Source organism: Triticum dicoccoides, chromosome 5B (assembly GCF_002162155.2).
Source record: "Triticum dicoccoides isolate Atlit2015 ecotype Zavitan chromosome 5B, WEW_v2.0, whole genome shotgun sequence".
In the NCBI taxonomy this organism is placed as follows: Eukaryota; Viridiplantae; Streptophyta; class Magnoliopsida; order Poales; family Poaceae; genus Triticum; species Triticum dicoccoides.
In genome coordinates, this window is record NC_041389.1 from 294,349,083 (window position 1) to 294,362,188 (window position 13,106).

The 13,106-nt window shown below is 45.1% G+C and overlaps 1 protein-coding gene across 1 annotated transcript; it reads left to right on the plus strand.

Moving 5' to 3' along the window:
- The first annotated feature begins 4,315 nt into the window (after positions 1–4,315).
- On the plus strand, positions 4,316–10,852 carry LOC119308518 (ubiquitin-activating enzyme E1 1). The gene is made up of 7 exons (XM_037584648.1): positions 4,316–4,449; positions 4,526–4,895; positions 5,746–5,963; positions 7,409–8,203; positions 8,290–9,158; positions 9,308–9,743; positions 9,981–10,852. Exons 2-7 carry the CDS (start codon positions 4,655–4,657, stop codon positions 10,575–10,577), a joined length of 3,156 nt encoding a protein of 1,051 aa, XP_037440545.1. The 5' UTR covers positions 4,316–4,449; positions 4,526–4,654; the 3' UTR covers positions 10,578–10,852.
- Positions 10,853–13,106: the final 2,254 nt, after the last annotated feature.

Sequence of the window (13,106 nt, forward strand, 5' to 3'; positions counted from 1 at the left end):
CCACGGAGGAAAATAACATATCGCATCTCCGGAAAAGGCAAGAGTTGGAGTTACGAATATGGAAAGTTGTATCCGGGGCGTTACAATACAAGTGGTTGAAAGAATTAGAACCAGAGACTTGGGTTAGGGCATTCCAAAGTGACATACCAAAGTGTGATATTTTGCTGGATAACCTATGTGAGGTCTTCAACAAGTAAGAAACTAATGATTTCCTTCCTAGTTTGTGCTTGAGATACTAATGATCCTAGTTTGACACACTAATGATTTCCTTCCCATGTGTCCTGCTTGCAGGTATATCCTAGAAGCCAGAGAATTGCCAATCCTATCAATGTTTGAGAGGATCAAACAACAGTGGACTAGTAGGCATTACACCAAACAACTTGAGGGTGAGAAGATGCAAGGAGTTACATGCCCTAAGATAAAGAAGATGGTTGAGAAGCTCAAAGATCTAGCAAACACTTGTTATGTATATGAGTCAGGAGATGGAGTATTTCAAGTAGGTGATAGAGGAACAAACTACATTGTGCACATACACACCAAGTCTTGCAGCTGCATGAGATGGCAAAAAAATGGAGTCACATGTATACATGTCATTGCATGCTGCAGAAATGAGAGAGTTGACCCCATAAAATTGGTGGATAATTGCTACTCAGTGGCAATGTTCAAGAAGGCCTACAGCAACATAATTTATCCTTGCAAAGATATCACAGAGTGGGAGAAGATGAATGGCCCCACAATATTGCCACCAGAGTACACAAAACATGTGGGAAGACCTTGCAAGAGTAGAAGGAAATCACCAGAAGAGATCATATGCAGTAATGGAGGGAAGAGAATGTCCAGACATGGTGTCATAATGCATTGCTCCTACTGTGGTGACCCAGACCACAACAGAAAGGGTTGTAAATATCTTAAGGCTGGCCTACCACCTCCAAATAGACAAGTTGAAGCAGAAGCAACACAAGAGAATGTTCAACATGCAAATACTAATGTGCAAGAAGAGGGACCAGTGAGAACCCAGGTATAGTATGAATTTTATCTCTTGTTTTGCTAATGATAGCCTCTATTCTTGTTTTAATATCAAATGTACTGATCACTTCCCTTCCATACTGATTAGAACCATGAGGAAGCATCAACACAGAGAGCCCCACCAGTGGATGATCTTATGATAGACTCTATTCTTGAGTAGGTACTACTGTATTCTTGACATGTGCAGAGGCCTTTGCCAACAATCATAATACTAAAACTTTTTCACTACATGTGCAGAGGCCTTTGCCAAGAATCATACAGCAAACACCAGTACCAGAGTCTGCATTCTTAGTCAATGCACAGTCTGTGCTCAACCACTCCCAGCCAAGCAGCAGCACAGTCACTCATGGTGATCTTGCTAGGAAGCTGCTAGCCATGAAGACACAAAGAGATAAGGAGCTGGAGGACAAGAAGCAAGCTGTTCTAGCAGCTAGAAGGGAAGCAGAAATGAAGAAAGCAGAAGAAGCTGCCAGGAAGAGGCATGTGCTAGCAGAAAAGAAAGCACAAGAAGCAGAAAGGAAGAAGGAGGCAGCTGCTCAGAGAAGAGAAGTTCAGGCCATCCTAAAGCAGGCAGCTGCAGAGACAAGGCAAATTATCGAAGAGACACATAGGCAAATTGCTGCAGAGCAAAAGGAGAAACTAGCTGCTGAGAAGTTAGCCCAGAAACAGGCTGCTGCTGCAAAGAAGCTTGCAGAGAGAGAAGCAGCTAATGCAAAAAAAGAACAAGCCAGGCAAGCAGCACCTGCAAAGAAGCTGGCAGAGAAACAAGTAGCTGTTGCTGCAAAGAAAAAACTGATAAACAGAACAGTTCAAGAGGAGCATCATAGCTCAGGGCTTGAGAAGAATGGAAGCATTTTTGACATCTTCGGGGACTAGTGCTAGAAATGTTAGGCAACTAGTCCTTTTGGCCATCTTATGTAAAATAGCATCTTCAGCAACTAGTCATTTTGCTTTCTGTCAAGTTATGTCTTTTGGAACATGTACTTCAGGAACTAGTCATTTGGCCATCTTCAGGCTCATGGTGATCTTTTGGCCATCTTAAAAACCAATGATCATTTGACCATCTTTTGGAACATGTACTCCAGGATCATCTTATTTGGATCATTTTGTTCATTTTAGTTGGATCATTTTTGTTCATTTTACTTGGAACATCTTACTTGGATCATTTTCTTCATACTGACATACTTGGAACAGTTTACTTGACATCATAGTGACATACTACTAAAATTGACACTGATTTTAGTTCATACAACATAACAATTTATTGAACTTCAGAGACAAACCATCATACAAAAGGTTCATACATCAACTCTTACAGCCATCATACTGACATTTCACTTCTTAATCAACTACCACTAGGTCTACTACTAGTACCACACTTCTTCATCAACTACTAGTACCACTAGGTCTAATTGAAGCTACCACACTTCTTCATTTTTTCATCAGCACCAGTTTCATTTCTTCAACAGCAGCATGACACATAGCACAACAAGCACCAATACACCACCAAGTAGCAGTTTCAACAGTAACATCATGTGCACACCTAAATTAAGAAGTGCACGAGCTTCTGCCCTGGTGATGTTCATGCTAGCTCCAGGCTGTTCTTGCATCTGCATACTTATCCTCTGACATGCATTTCTCTCTGCAACCCTTCTTCTTCCTTCTGTTTCTCTCTCAAGCTGTTCCCTCCTATCTTCTGTTGCTCCAATTGCATCAACAACTTCATGCCCAACAAGATAACGATGATCTACAAGGTAGGTCACGTATTCCCTCTCCCAATGCCAGAAAACACATCCTTGCCACAAGCTCAAAACCAAGAAAAATCAGAAATTTTGCACAAACTCAAACTCAAAACTCAAAACCAACAAGCACCAATGTCAATCAGGTCAAGGATGCTTACGCTTACGGTCACACATCTGTAGAACACCCATCCGTCATGCTCCTCCGTGTTGGACACGTAGAACCTCACTTGGCAGCCGCAGCGAGGGCATGAGATGAGCGGCACCACCACTGTCCTCCCGCGGCGTCCAGATCGGGCAGAACTGCTGCTGGACATGGCGGGTGACGAGGACGAAGGCAATGGGCGGCGGCGAGCGCAGGGCGATGGCGACGACGAGCGGTGGGCGGCGGCGGCAGCGACGAGCGCTGCGAGGGGAACAAAACTAGGGATTTTGGATAACAGGGGAACTGCGAGGGGAACGAGCTGACTGCATTTTTACACATAAACCCTCCTAAATTTGCTGTTCAAATAAGTAATCCCCCCCACGCCTACGTGGCAAGCGTGGACTGGTCAAAACGGCGGCGTACCGGCTCAATACGGTGAACAGTGACCATACAATCACGTCGCAAACGTAATGAACCAAAGGCCCCCGAGCTCGCGGCGCAAGTTCAAGTACCTGTAGTGCATTTTAGGCTGGTTGTAATGGGTAGTATCATAAGTTAGTATCATGCATATGATACTAGTGTATGATACTACCTCCCTAATGCATAGTATCATATGTTAGTATCATAGATGACTTTATTTATTGCCATGCATGACACATACTAGTGTAGCATTTATTATGATACGGTATCATGATATGATACTCAACCCTCTCTTACTTCATTTAATTCTATGCCACATCATCAAAGTTGGCTAGTTGGCATGCATGATACTAGCTATGAGGCTAGTTCCAATGCATTGGTGCTTACATAAGGTGCTAAGCACATTAAAAACTTTAGCAACTAAAGCCCCCAATGCATAGGTGCTTAACTTGTTGGTGCTACGCATCCTTCATTTAATGCTTTTGCAACTAAAGTTTTTCATCCATTGGTGGGATCCTTCCAATTTAAGTCTTTTGCCTAGGTTCTCGCACTTGGCATTGTTTCTTTCTGGGGTCACCATACTCATCTCTCTCCTCTTAATTGCCTTGCCACATCAGACTTTTTACCTACATGACAACCTTAGCACCTGTACAAGGTGGAGCATTGGGAGGGGCCTGATACTCCCATTACAACCAGCCTTACTCTTTTTAGAATGCACCAACTGCTTCCTTTGTCTTTCGTGTGTTGCGAACCGGCGTGAACCTCGAAATTCCAACGCACCTCAACGCGTTTTGCGACACGGTAGTTGTACAAACATTAATTGAAGTACAACGCGGGCCCTACCTTCGGAATAATCGGGGCCACTTGTAAGTTGACCTTTCGGCCCACCTCGCAGCCTCCCCGTCCCGTCTCTCCTTTCCCCGCCAGCAAGAAAAGCACACGCGCACTACCGTCCGGCCGACACGTGGGACCCACCCGTCACCCCCCGTCAACAAAGCCGCCTCCAGCAACAACCGCCGAGATTTTGCAATCCGGTCCTCCACTTCGTCCGTCCCCAGCCCAGAAACCCTAGACCGTCGCTCGCCTGCTTCCTTCACCGACGCGACAGGCGAATCCAAGGTGAGTTCCGCCGGATCCGCCCTCTCAGCGCCCGCTTCCCCGCGCTCCCCGCCTCACGACGCGCCGGCCGGTGCAGGTTTCGCGGCGGTCGCGGCCCTAGCACGCGCTGGATCTGACGCGGCAGCTCCCGGCGGCCGCGTACTACTGCCTGCTCTTCGCTGCGTCGGCGGCTGTCCTCGGGCTCCTCGGCGGCGTCGCGCGCTATATGCTTCCCCGGAAGCGGGAGATCGTCGCCGGCGAGGTCGAGGACTTGCAGAAGAAGACCCGCGCCGGGGAGGGGGAGGCCACTAGGGAGGAAGGAGACGCAGCCATGGCAGGGAGGGGGAACGAGATCGACGAGGACCTGCACAGCCGCCAGCTCGCCGTCTATGGGCGCGAGACCATGAAGCGCCTCTTCGGCTCCAACGTCCTCGTCTCTGGACTCCAGGGTCTCGGTGCTGAGATCGGTACGTGCAGTCCAGGCGCTCTTCTAATGGAGATGGGCTTTTACTCTTTTTTGTTTAATATATAATCTCTTTCCTTGATTTGTTACCTTTTATATGTGGAAGTAGGTTAGCTGCAAAAAAGGAAATTAGTAATTACCACCCCTTGCTCGATCTGATGTAGCTTAGCGACCTAGGAATTCCTATTATGTTTCTCGTACACAAATTTACTGCTCGTAATTGCTGTCTTGAGCTCTTGGTTTAGCTCTGGCTCAGCTGATGTTGCTGCTAGTTTGACCAAACACACTGATGGGGATCACCCTATTAGCTAGATGGGCTCTTATTATTGTGTCTTATGATTTGAGTTCAAATCACCAAGCCAAAACTTTTGTCTACCTACGTTTTGTAACTACTGTACTATCTAAACCATCAAACCAAAACTTTTATTTGTGTGGTGAAATGAGTGTCTTTTGTGTGACCCTATCAGTGCCCCTTACACATAATAATGCTAGTGTACGCATTATGATGGGTGAACTTCTGCACTGCACCACATTGCACATAGTTATTCACTGACATTTTGCCAATAAGCCCACTGTAGTTTTGGTCCGTGATACCAAGTCGAGACATGACACCTTAAAGGTTAAAGGCGTATTTTTTGTTGTTGCTGCTGGCCAGTTGTATTATTGGATTCATCTGAGATGTCTGTTACTCATTATCACACCATACGAGTATTTGGGTATAAAAACAAATCATAAGCTTAGTTAGGAGCTTGGCAGTCAGTAAAAACTGAACTTTTAAAACTTGGATGAGGTTTTGACAGTCTGTAATTAAGCTTTACGCTTACAATTGATTTAATACTTATGTATTCCTGCAGCAAAGAACCTTGTCCTTGCGGGTGTCAAGTCTGTAACCTTGCATGATGATGGTAACGTGGAGCTGTGGGACTTATCAAGCAACTTCTTCCTCTCGGAGAATGATGTTGGGCAAAACCGTGCTCAAGCTTGTGTACAGAAGCTACAAGAGCTGAACAATGCTGTCCTCGTCTCTGCCTTAACCGGTGATTTGACCAAGGAGCACCTTTCTAAATTCCAGGTGCACCAGCATGACATTGATCTGTGATCTTCTACCTTGCTATTTCAATTTTTTCTACATCTATGTGTCTTCCATTTAAGGTTTTACATTATGCTTGTACTTCCTGTCCATGTGACTTCAACAAGCAGGCTATCCATCTTCCTATTTGATTTTGGTATAGAAATTTCATGCCAGTTTTCCAAAGAACTAGCATTTCAAAAGAAGCGATGTACCACAATCCTAGCATTTACAGAATATCACTTTTAACAATACTAATAAAGTAATGCAGTCAAGTACTTGAAATATTTGGCCATGATCTCGTCATAATCAAGGTGTGTTGAGGTGTGTGTACTGTAAAATTGTATGAAGTATAAGATGAACCCTGCATATCGTGGATTGCTCTGAGATTCTAAAAGGCTTCATCTGCTTGACTGTTTGGACTAGGTTAGGTTTGTACAGTCTTTCTGTATATCTGTGCTCTGTTCATTGCCTGATTTTACCTGCAATTTCGTTGTATGATTTTGGTGCCTAAATCGAATTTTATTAAACTGTCGATTTTGTTCTGACAACGTGTATTCTGGTAAGTAAGTGTTGGCCTTGGTGATATTATTGCAAACTAGCTAATTGCCCGTGTGTTGTAATGGATGCATACATATTTTAGTGGTTCACATTAATTCTGTCTCCCATATACCTTCCACTCAGTATGTCCGCCTCCCCGATCCACATATGTCAATGGCTCATTCGGTCACAGTCCCCCTTCCACTATCACCCGTACACTTTGGACAAATAAAATTGGAAATAAATCAGTGGGAGTACTATGTTTCCAATTTACGAAACAAAAAATAATTAGTTTTCATATTGCTGGCGGAAGGAGATGTGATGCCGGACAAATTAGTTTGGAAATAAATCGGTGGGTGGGGATGTGAATTGATAGGAGATGTGATGTTGCGCAAATAAAATTATAAATAAATCAGTGGGGTTACTGTGTTCTGAATTTGCCAAATGGAAAAATGATTAGTTCCCATATCATGGAAGGAAGGAGAGGTGATGCCAGACAACTAAAATCGGAAATAAATATGTGGGAAAGGGTGGAATCGGAGGAGAGAGAGAAAACCTGGAGACGAGGAAGCGAACGACCTATTCCTGTATTCTGTTAACTGTGCTGTGCGAACTGGTGAGAAGATAAATTGACTATGAAACTGCAAAAACATCCTTGGCATCTTTATAGTGACACATAATTTGTTCACTATAATTTCACACATGCTCTGTTGTGCCAGTCCCACAAATGGATCTGTTTGTCAAATGCAACTGAAATTCCAAATCCATGTTCTTCAGTTTGCAGTATATGAGTTTTTAGGAGGATTAGATGACTCCTCACACACATTTTATTTATATGCTTCTTGATTTACACTGGTTAAATTTGGTCATTTATCATTTCTCAGAACAAATTTCATATGTACTTGCAGGCCGTTGTCTTCACTGATATCAGCTTAGATAAAGCAATTGAATTTGATGATTACTGCCACAGCCAACAGCCACCCATTGCGTTCATCAAGTCTGAAGTTCGTGGTCTTTTTGGCAGTGTTTTTTGTGACTTTGGTCCTGAATTTACTGTTTTGGATGTGGATGGAGAGGAACCACATACAGGAATTGTTGCATCAATCAGCAATGACAATCCAGCACTTGTATCTTGTGTGGACGATGAGCGTCTGGAGTTCCAGGATGGTGATCTAGTTGTTTTCTCTGAAGTCCATGGAATGACTGAGCTGAATGATGGAAAACCAAGAAAAGTTAAGAATGCAAGGCCTTACTCTTTCTTCTTGGAAGAAGACACTTCCTCATTTGGCGCATATGTTAGAGGTGGTATTGTCACACAGGTCAAGCCACCGAAGGTTATTAAATTCAAACCCTTGAAAGAGGCCATGTCAGAGCTGGGAGAATTTCTCATGAGTGATTTCTCCAAATTTGAGCGGCCACCTCTTCTGCATTTGGCATTCCAAGCTTTGGATAAGTTTAGGACTGAGTTGAGCAGATTCCCTGTTGCTGGGTCCACTGATGATGTGCAAAGGGTGATAGAGTATGCTATTAGCATTAATGATACTCTGGGAGATAGGAAACTTGAAGAAATTGACAAAAAGCTCCTGCATCATTTTGCCAGTGGTTCCAGGGCTGTTCTGAATCCTATGGCTGCGATGTTTGGTGGTATTGTGGGTCAGGAGGTAGTGAAAGCTTGCTCAGGGAAATTTCATCCACTTTATCAGGTTAGGATCTACTGTCTCTTGTCTTCAGTATATAATAATTACATTTATCTGCAGTAATTTTAACATTAGTTGTTTTGATTTTGTAGTTCTTCTATTTTGATTCTGTCGAGTCTCTCCCTGTTGACCCCTTGGAGCCTGGTGATTTGAAGCCGAAGAACAGTAGATATGATGCTCAAATCAGCGTATTTGGATCTAAGCTTCAAAACAAACTGGAGGAAGCAAAAATCTTTATGGTCGGTTCTGGGGCACTTGGATGTGAGTTCTTGAAGAACCTGGCACTAATGGGTATTTCTTGCAGCCAGAATGGAAATCTGACTCTGACAGATGATGATGTCATTGAAAAGAGTAATCTGAGCCGCCAATTTCTTTTCCGTGACTGGAACATTGGGCAACCTAAGTCCACAGTTGCTGCTACAGCTGCTATGGTAATTAATCCTAAACTTCATGTCGAGGCCCTTCAGAACAGAGCAAGTCCTGAGACTGAAAATGTGTTTAATGATGCCTTCTGGGAGAACCTTGATGCTGTTGTCAATGCCCTTGACAATGTTACTGCAAGAATGTACATAGACTCCAGATGTGTATATTTCCAGAAGCCACTTTTGGAATCTGGGACTCTGGGTGCTAAATGCAATACACAGATGGTCATCCCTCACCTAACAGAGAACTATGGGGCTTCAAGGGATCCACCTGAAAAGCAGGCACCTATGTGCACTGTACATTCATTTCCTCATAACATTGATCATTGCCTAACCTGGGCTAGGTCTGAGTTTGAGGGTTTACTTGAGAAGACTCCCACTGAAGTAAATGCTTTCTTGTCAAATCCTACTACATACATAAGTGCAGCAAGAACTGCTGGTGATGCACAGGCTAGAGATCAGCTTGAACGTGTTATTGAGTGTCTTGACAGAGACAAGTGCGAGACGTTCCAGGATTCTATTACCTGGGCCCGGCTTAAGTAAGTTTAGCTCCTCTCCTCTGCCTCCTTGCCCTCTTCACAATTAGGTTAATATTCCTTGGTGTTACTGTGTACATGCTTTGTTTATATTTATTTCACTTGCTTCCAATGTTACTCACCCTACTGTTTTTCCTGGTGGTTTATCTTAGTTTTGAGGATTACTTCTCCAACCGTGTGAAGCAGCTGACGTTCACTTTCCCAGAAGACTCGATGACCAGCTCTGGTGCTCCTTTCTGGTCTGCTCCAAAGCGGTTCCCACGACCTGTGGAGTTCTCGTCCAGTGATCCGAGTCAGCTTAGCTTTATTTTGGCTGCTGCAATATTGAGGGCAGAGACTTTTGGAATACCCATACCTGAGTGGGCCAAAACCCCAAACAAGCTGGCTGCTGAAGCTGTCGACAAGGTGATTGTCCCGGATTTTCAACCAAAGCAGGGGGTTAAGATAGTTACAGATGAGAAGGCCACTAGTCTGTCCTCTGCATCTGTTGACGACGCTGCTGTCATTGAAGAGCTTATTGCCAAGTTAGAAGAAGTTTCCAAAACACTGCCATCAGGGTTCCACATGAACCCAATACAGTTTGAGAAGGTCAGCATGCCGTCACATTTTCTTTCTCTGAACTTAAGTGATTTGCTCTGAATTTTTCCTGTCGACATATATATGGCACCTTTCCTGCGAAATGCTTAATTTCATTTCGAACACATGCCTACTTTCCTCCCATTTTCCCCTTGGGTATGCAGCCTTGCATATCTAGAAACAACACTTGTAAGCCTCCTAAAGTTTCATTCAAGAAGAATTTTGCTGAGCTGCTTTCTGTACTTGCAGGATGATGACACAAACTTCCATATGGATGTGATAGCTGGTTTTGCCAACATGAGGGCAAGGAACTACAGCATTCCTGAAGTGGACAAGCTCAAGGCCAAGTTTATAGCCGGCAGGATCATCCCAGCTATCGCCACCTCCACCGCGATGGCCACTGGCCTCGTCTGCCTTGAGCTTTACAAAGCCCTTGCTGGTGGACACAAGGTTGAAGACTACCGCAACACGTTTGCAAACCTCGCTATCCCTCTCTTCTCCATTGCTGAACCAGTTCCACCCAAGACCATCAAGCACCAGGAGTTGTCGTGGACGGTCTGGGACCGGTGGACTGTGACGGGCAACATCACGCTGAGGGAGCTCCTGGAGTGGCTCAAGGAGAAGGGCCTGAACGCTTACAGCATATCCTGTGGCACCTCGCTGCTGTACAACTCCATGTTCCCCAGGCACAAGGAACGGCTTGACAGGAAGGTAGTTGATGTTGCCAGGGAGGTGGCCAAGATGGAGGTGCCCTCTTACCGGCGTCATCTCGACGTCGTGGTGGCGTGTGAGGATGACGACGACAATGATGTCGACATCCCACTTGTGTCGGTCTACTTCCGCTGAAGAAGCGCTCCTTCTGCGTTTAAATGATCTTGTGGTTGGTCATGCTTGATCTACTGATATGTTATGAGTGGGGGCTTAAGCCACATTACCGACTGATTTTCCTTTCTACCATCTTTGATGTCGATCGGATCATTGGGGGCTGATCTCGGGTTGTTACCAGACATCATGATTCACGAGACTAGGCACAACATCATCTTGATAATTGTTGCATGATGCGTTTACAGCTAAAGTTGATCGTTGTGGGATTGAATGCATGTCTTAATCTGTTTGTCCTTTTTCTGCGCCACGGCGCACTATTCGTAGCGTGTGTGTGTTGTGAATTGCGATCAGCTTTGTTGCCTTTACTTGTTCAATTCAATCTCGTAAATAGGGGCCTTTTCATCTAAAAGAACTCTACGCCTTCGTGATTACGGCTTGCGCGCCAAATCGGATCTCTGAGTAAAGTTGCATCTTGGGCACATTGTGGAGAAGGCGGTTGGTGTTCATGTTGGGCACATGAATGCGAATGCCAGATGGACAACTTTATCTTTTTTTTTTAAACAGAAGCAAAAGACTTGCCTCATTCATTAATAAAGGAGGAGAGTTTTAGAGTACATAAAAGTGGCTCCACAACATAGCCCGTCCGTCAACAAAATGAAAACAATAACTACTCTCGCGGCATGATAATGCTCAGGTGCGTAGCTCCTGCCGTGACCCAAAGTTTGGCTTCATCTTGTATTAGTTTTAGAATGTAGAAAGGCGGCGTTGATTTCTTCCTAAAAACTCTAGCGTTTCTCTCGTTCCAAATGGCCCAACCAACAAGCATAGTAAGGGAAGCCATGGCCTTCCGATTCGCCGTGTTGGGTTTCGACATGTTTGTCCACCAATGCTTGATATTGCGCTCCGCCTGCCATTGATGGATCTCGAGAGCCCCTAGGCCAAGCCACTCCTTTACCAATCTCCACACGCGCAAGGTGAACCTGCACCGAAAGAAGAGGTGCGCGGACGTCTCGTTTGCCCTTCTGCAGAGGGTGCACAGTCCGCAATTCTCCCAACCTCGCTTCTCCAATCTATCCGCCGTCCATATTCTGTTTTGAATCGCTAGCCAGGAGAAGAACTTGACCTTGAGGGGTGCCCAAACCTTCTAAATAGTCTTGTTCATGGTCGTCGTCATGGAGCCCAAGAACTGGACCCTGTAAGCAGAGGCCGCCGAATACTCACCGTTCGCCTCAAATTTTCAGGATATGTCGTCATCAATCTCTGGTGAAAGCTCGAATTGTTCCAGGTGGACCCAAAGGTCCACGAACTCCACGATGTGGTTGGTCGTTAAGTTGATGGAAGGGTTGATCTGGCGCACCCAAGCATTGTCTCGCAGTGCATCCCTCAGCACCCACTTCTTCCGCTTGGAGGCTGCGAAGATTAGGGGGGCGATATCTTTCGGTTTTCCCCCTCTCAACCATGGTGCCTCCCAGAAGGGCGTCTTCCCTCCATTTCCCACGGTGATGACAGTGGATGCGTAGAAGAGGTCCATATCCACCGATGAGCACGGGTTTCCTAAGCCCACCCACAATCTAGTCGGGTCCTTCCACTCTACCCACGGCCATCTCAATCTTAGAGCTCTTGCAAATTTCCCCAAGTGTAGGACTCCAAGCCCACCGAGATGCGTAGGGCGACAAACAGTCTCCCAGTTGACCTTGCATTTTGCACCTGAAGTTTGACTCTGAGCTGACCAGAGGAAAGCACGCTCAATTCTATTGACATTGTGTAGCACGCCGGCGGGGACGTTCAGGGATGTGATGTGGTAGACGACTTGAGAAGTGAGGACCGATTTGACCAAGGCCGCTCGGCCAATTGTGGTGATGTTTCTCCCTTGCCAAGGAGGGAGCTTCGCAGCCATCTTGATGGACAACTTTATCGATGATGTTACCTGTTCAATGCGAGGGTAACATGCACGGATTGGCGTATGTTGCATCCCGTTCTGCGCGAGAGGCTGACGCCAGTGGTGCAAATGCTTGAAAGTTATTAGAGGCAAGTGCCAGAATGGAATGATTTTTTTTGAACGACAACTTGAACGAAAATACTCCTTCCGTCTTTATATATACAAGTCACTTTGCTTTCCGTGCAAAACCTTGATTCATAATTTTGGTCAATAAAATATAGGGCAACGCTATGCGCCGGCCAGCGGATAATGCTAACAGATCCGCCGCCTCGCTGACCATTGGATAGACATATTATTGGCTAATTGATCTGCACACATAAGCTCTTTGCAATTAGAGTGGTGTTGCAGAAAGCTCACTGCAACATGGTGCTTGTTACAATCACCTCGAAGTGTTTTTTTTTTCTCTTCTAGAAAATCTTTGAATATTTGCAACAAAGGATGTGTTGCAGAAACATTGTTGACCGATTTCTGCCGTAATTTTTGCAACAAAGCCCGTGTTACGAAAAACCTTTTGCAACATCGGACATATTGCAGAAAGCATTTTAGTGATAGTTGCGTGCAGCTTTTCAGAGAAGCTCGTCAGAGAAGCTTGTTGGTGCCAATCACAGATA

What these genes read in the sequence shown, in the direction of transcription:
- LOC119308518 (XM_037584648.1), top strand. Translation starts at nt 4,655, where the DNA reads ATGCTTCCCCGGAAGCGGGAGATCGTCGCCGGCGAGGTCGAGGACTTG. An exon ending in GGGTCTCGGTGCTGAGATCG is followed by an intron (nt 4,896 to 5,745) that starts GTACGTGCAGTC and finishes GTATTCCTGCAG; the next exon opens with CAAAGAACCTTGTCCTTGCG. An exon ending in AATTTCATCCACTTTATCAG is followed by an intron (nt 8,204 to 8,289) that starts GTTAGGATCTAC and finishes TTGATTTTGTAG; the next exon opens with TTCTTCTATTTTGATTCTGT.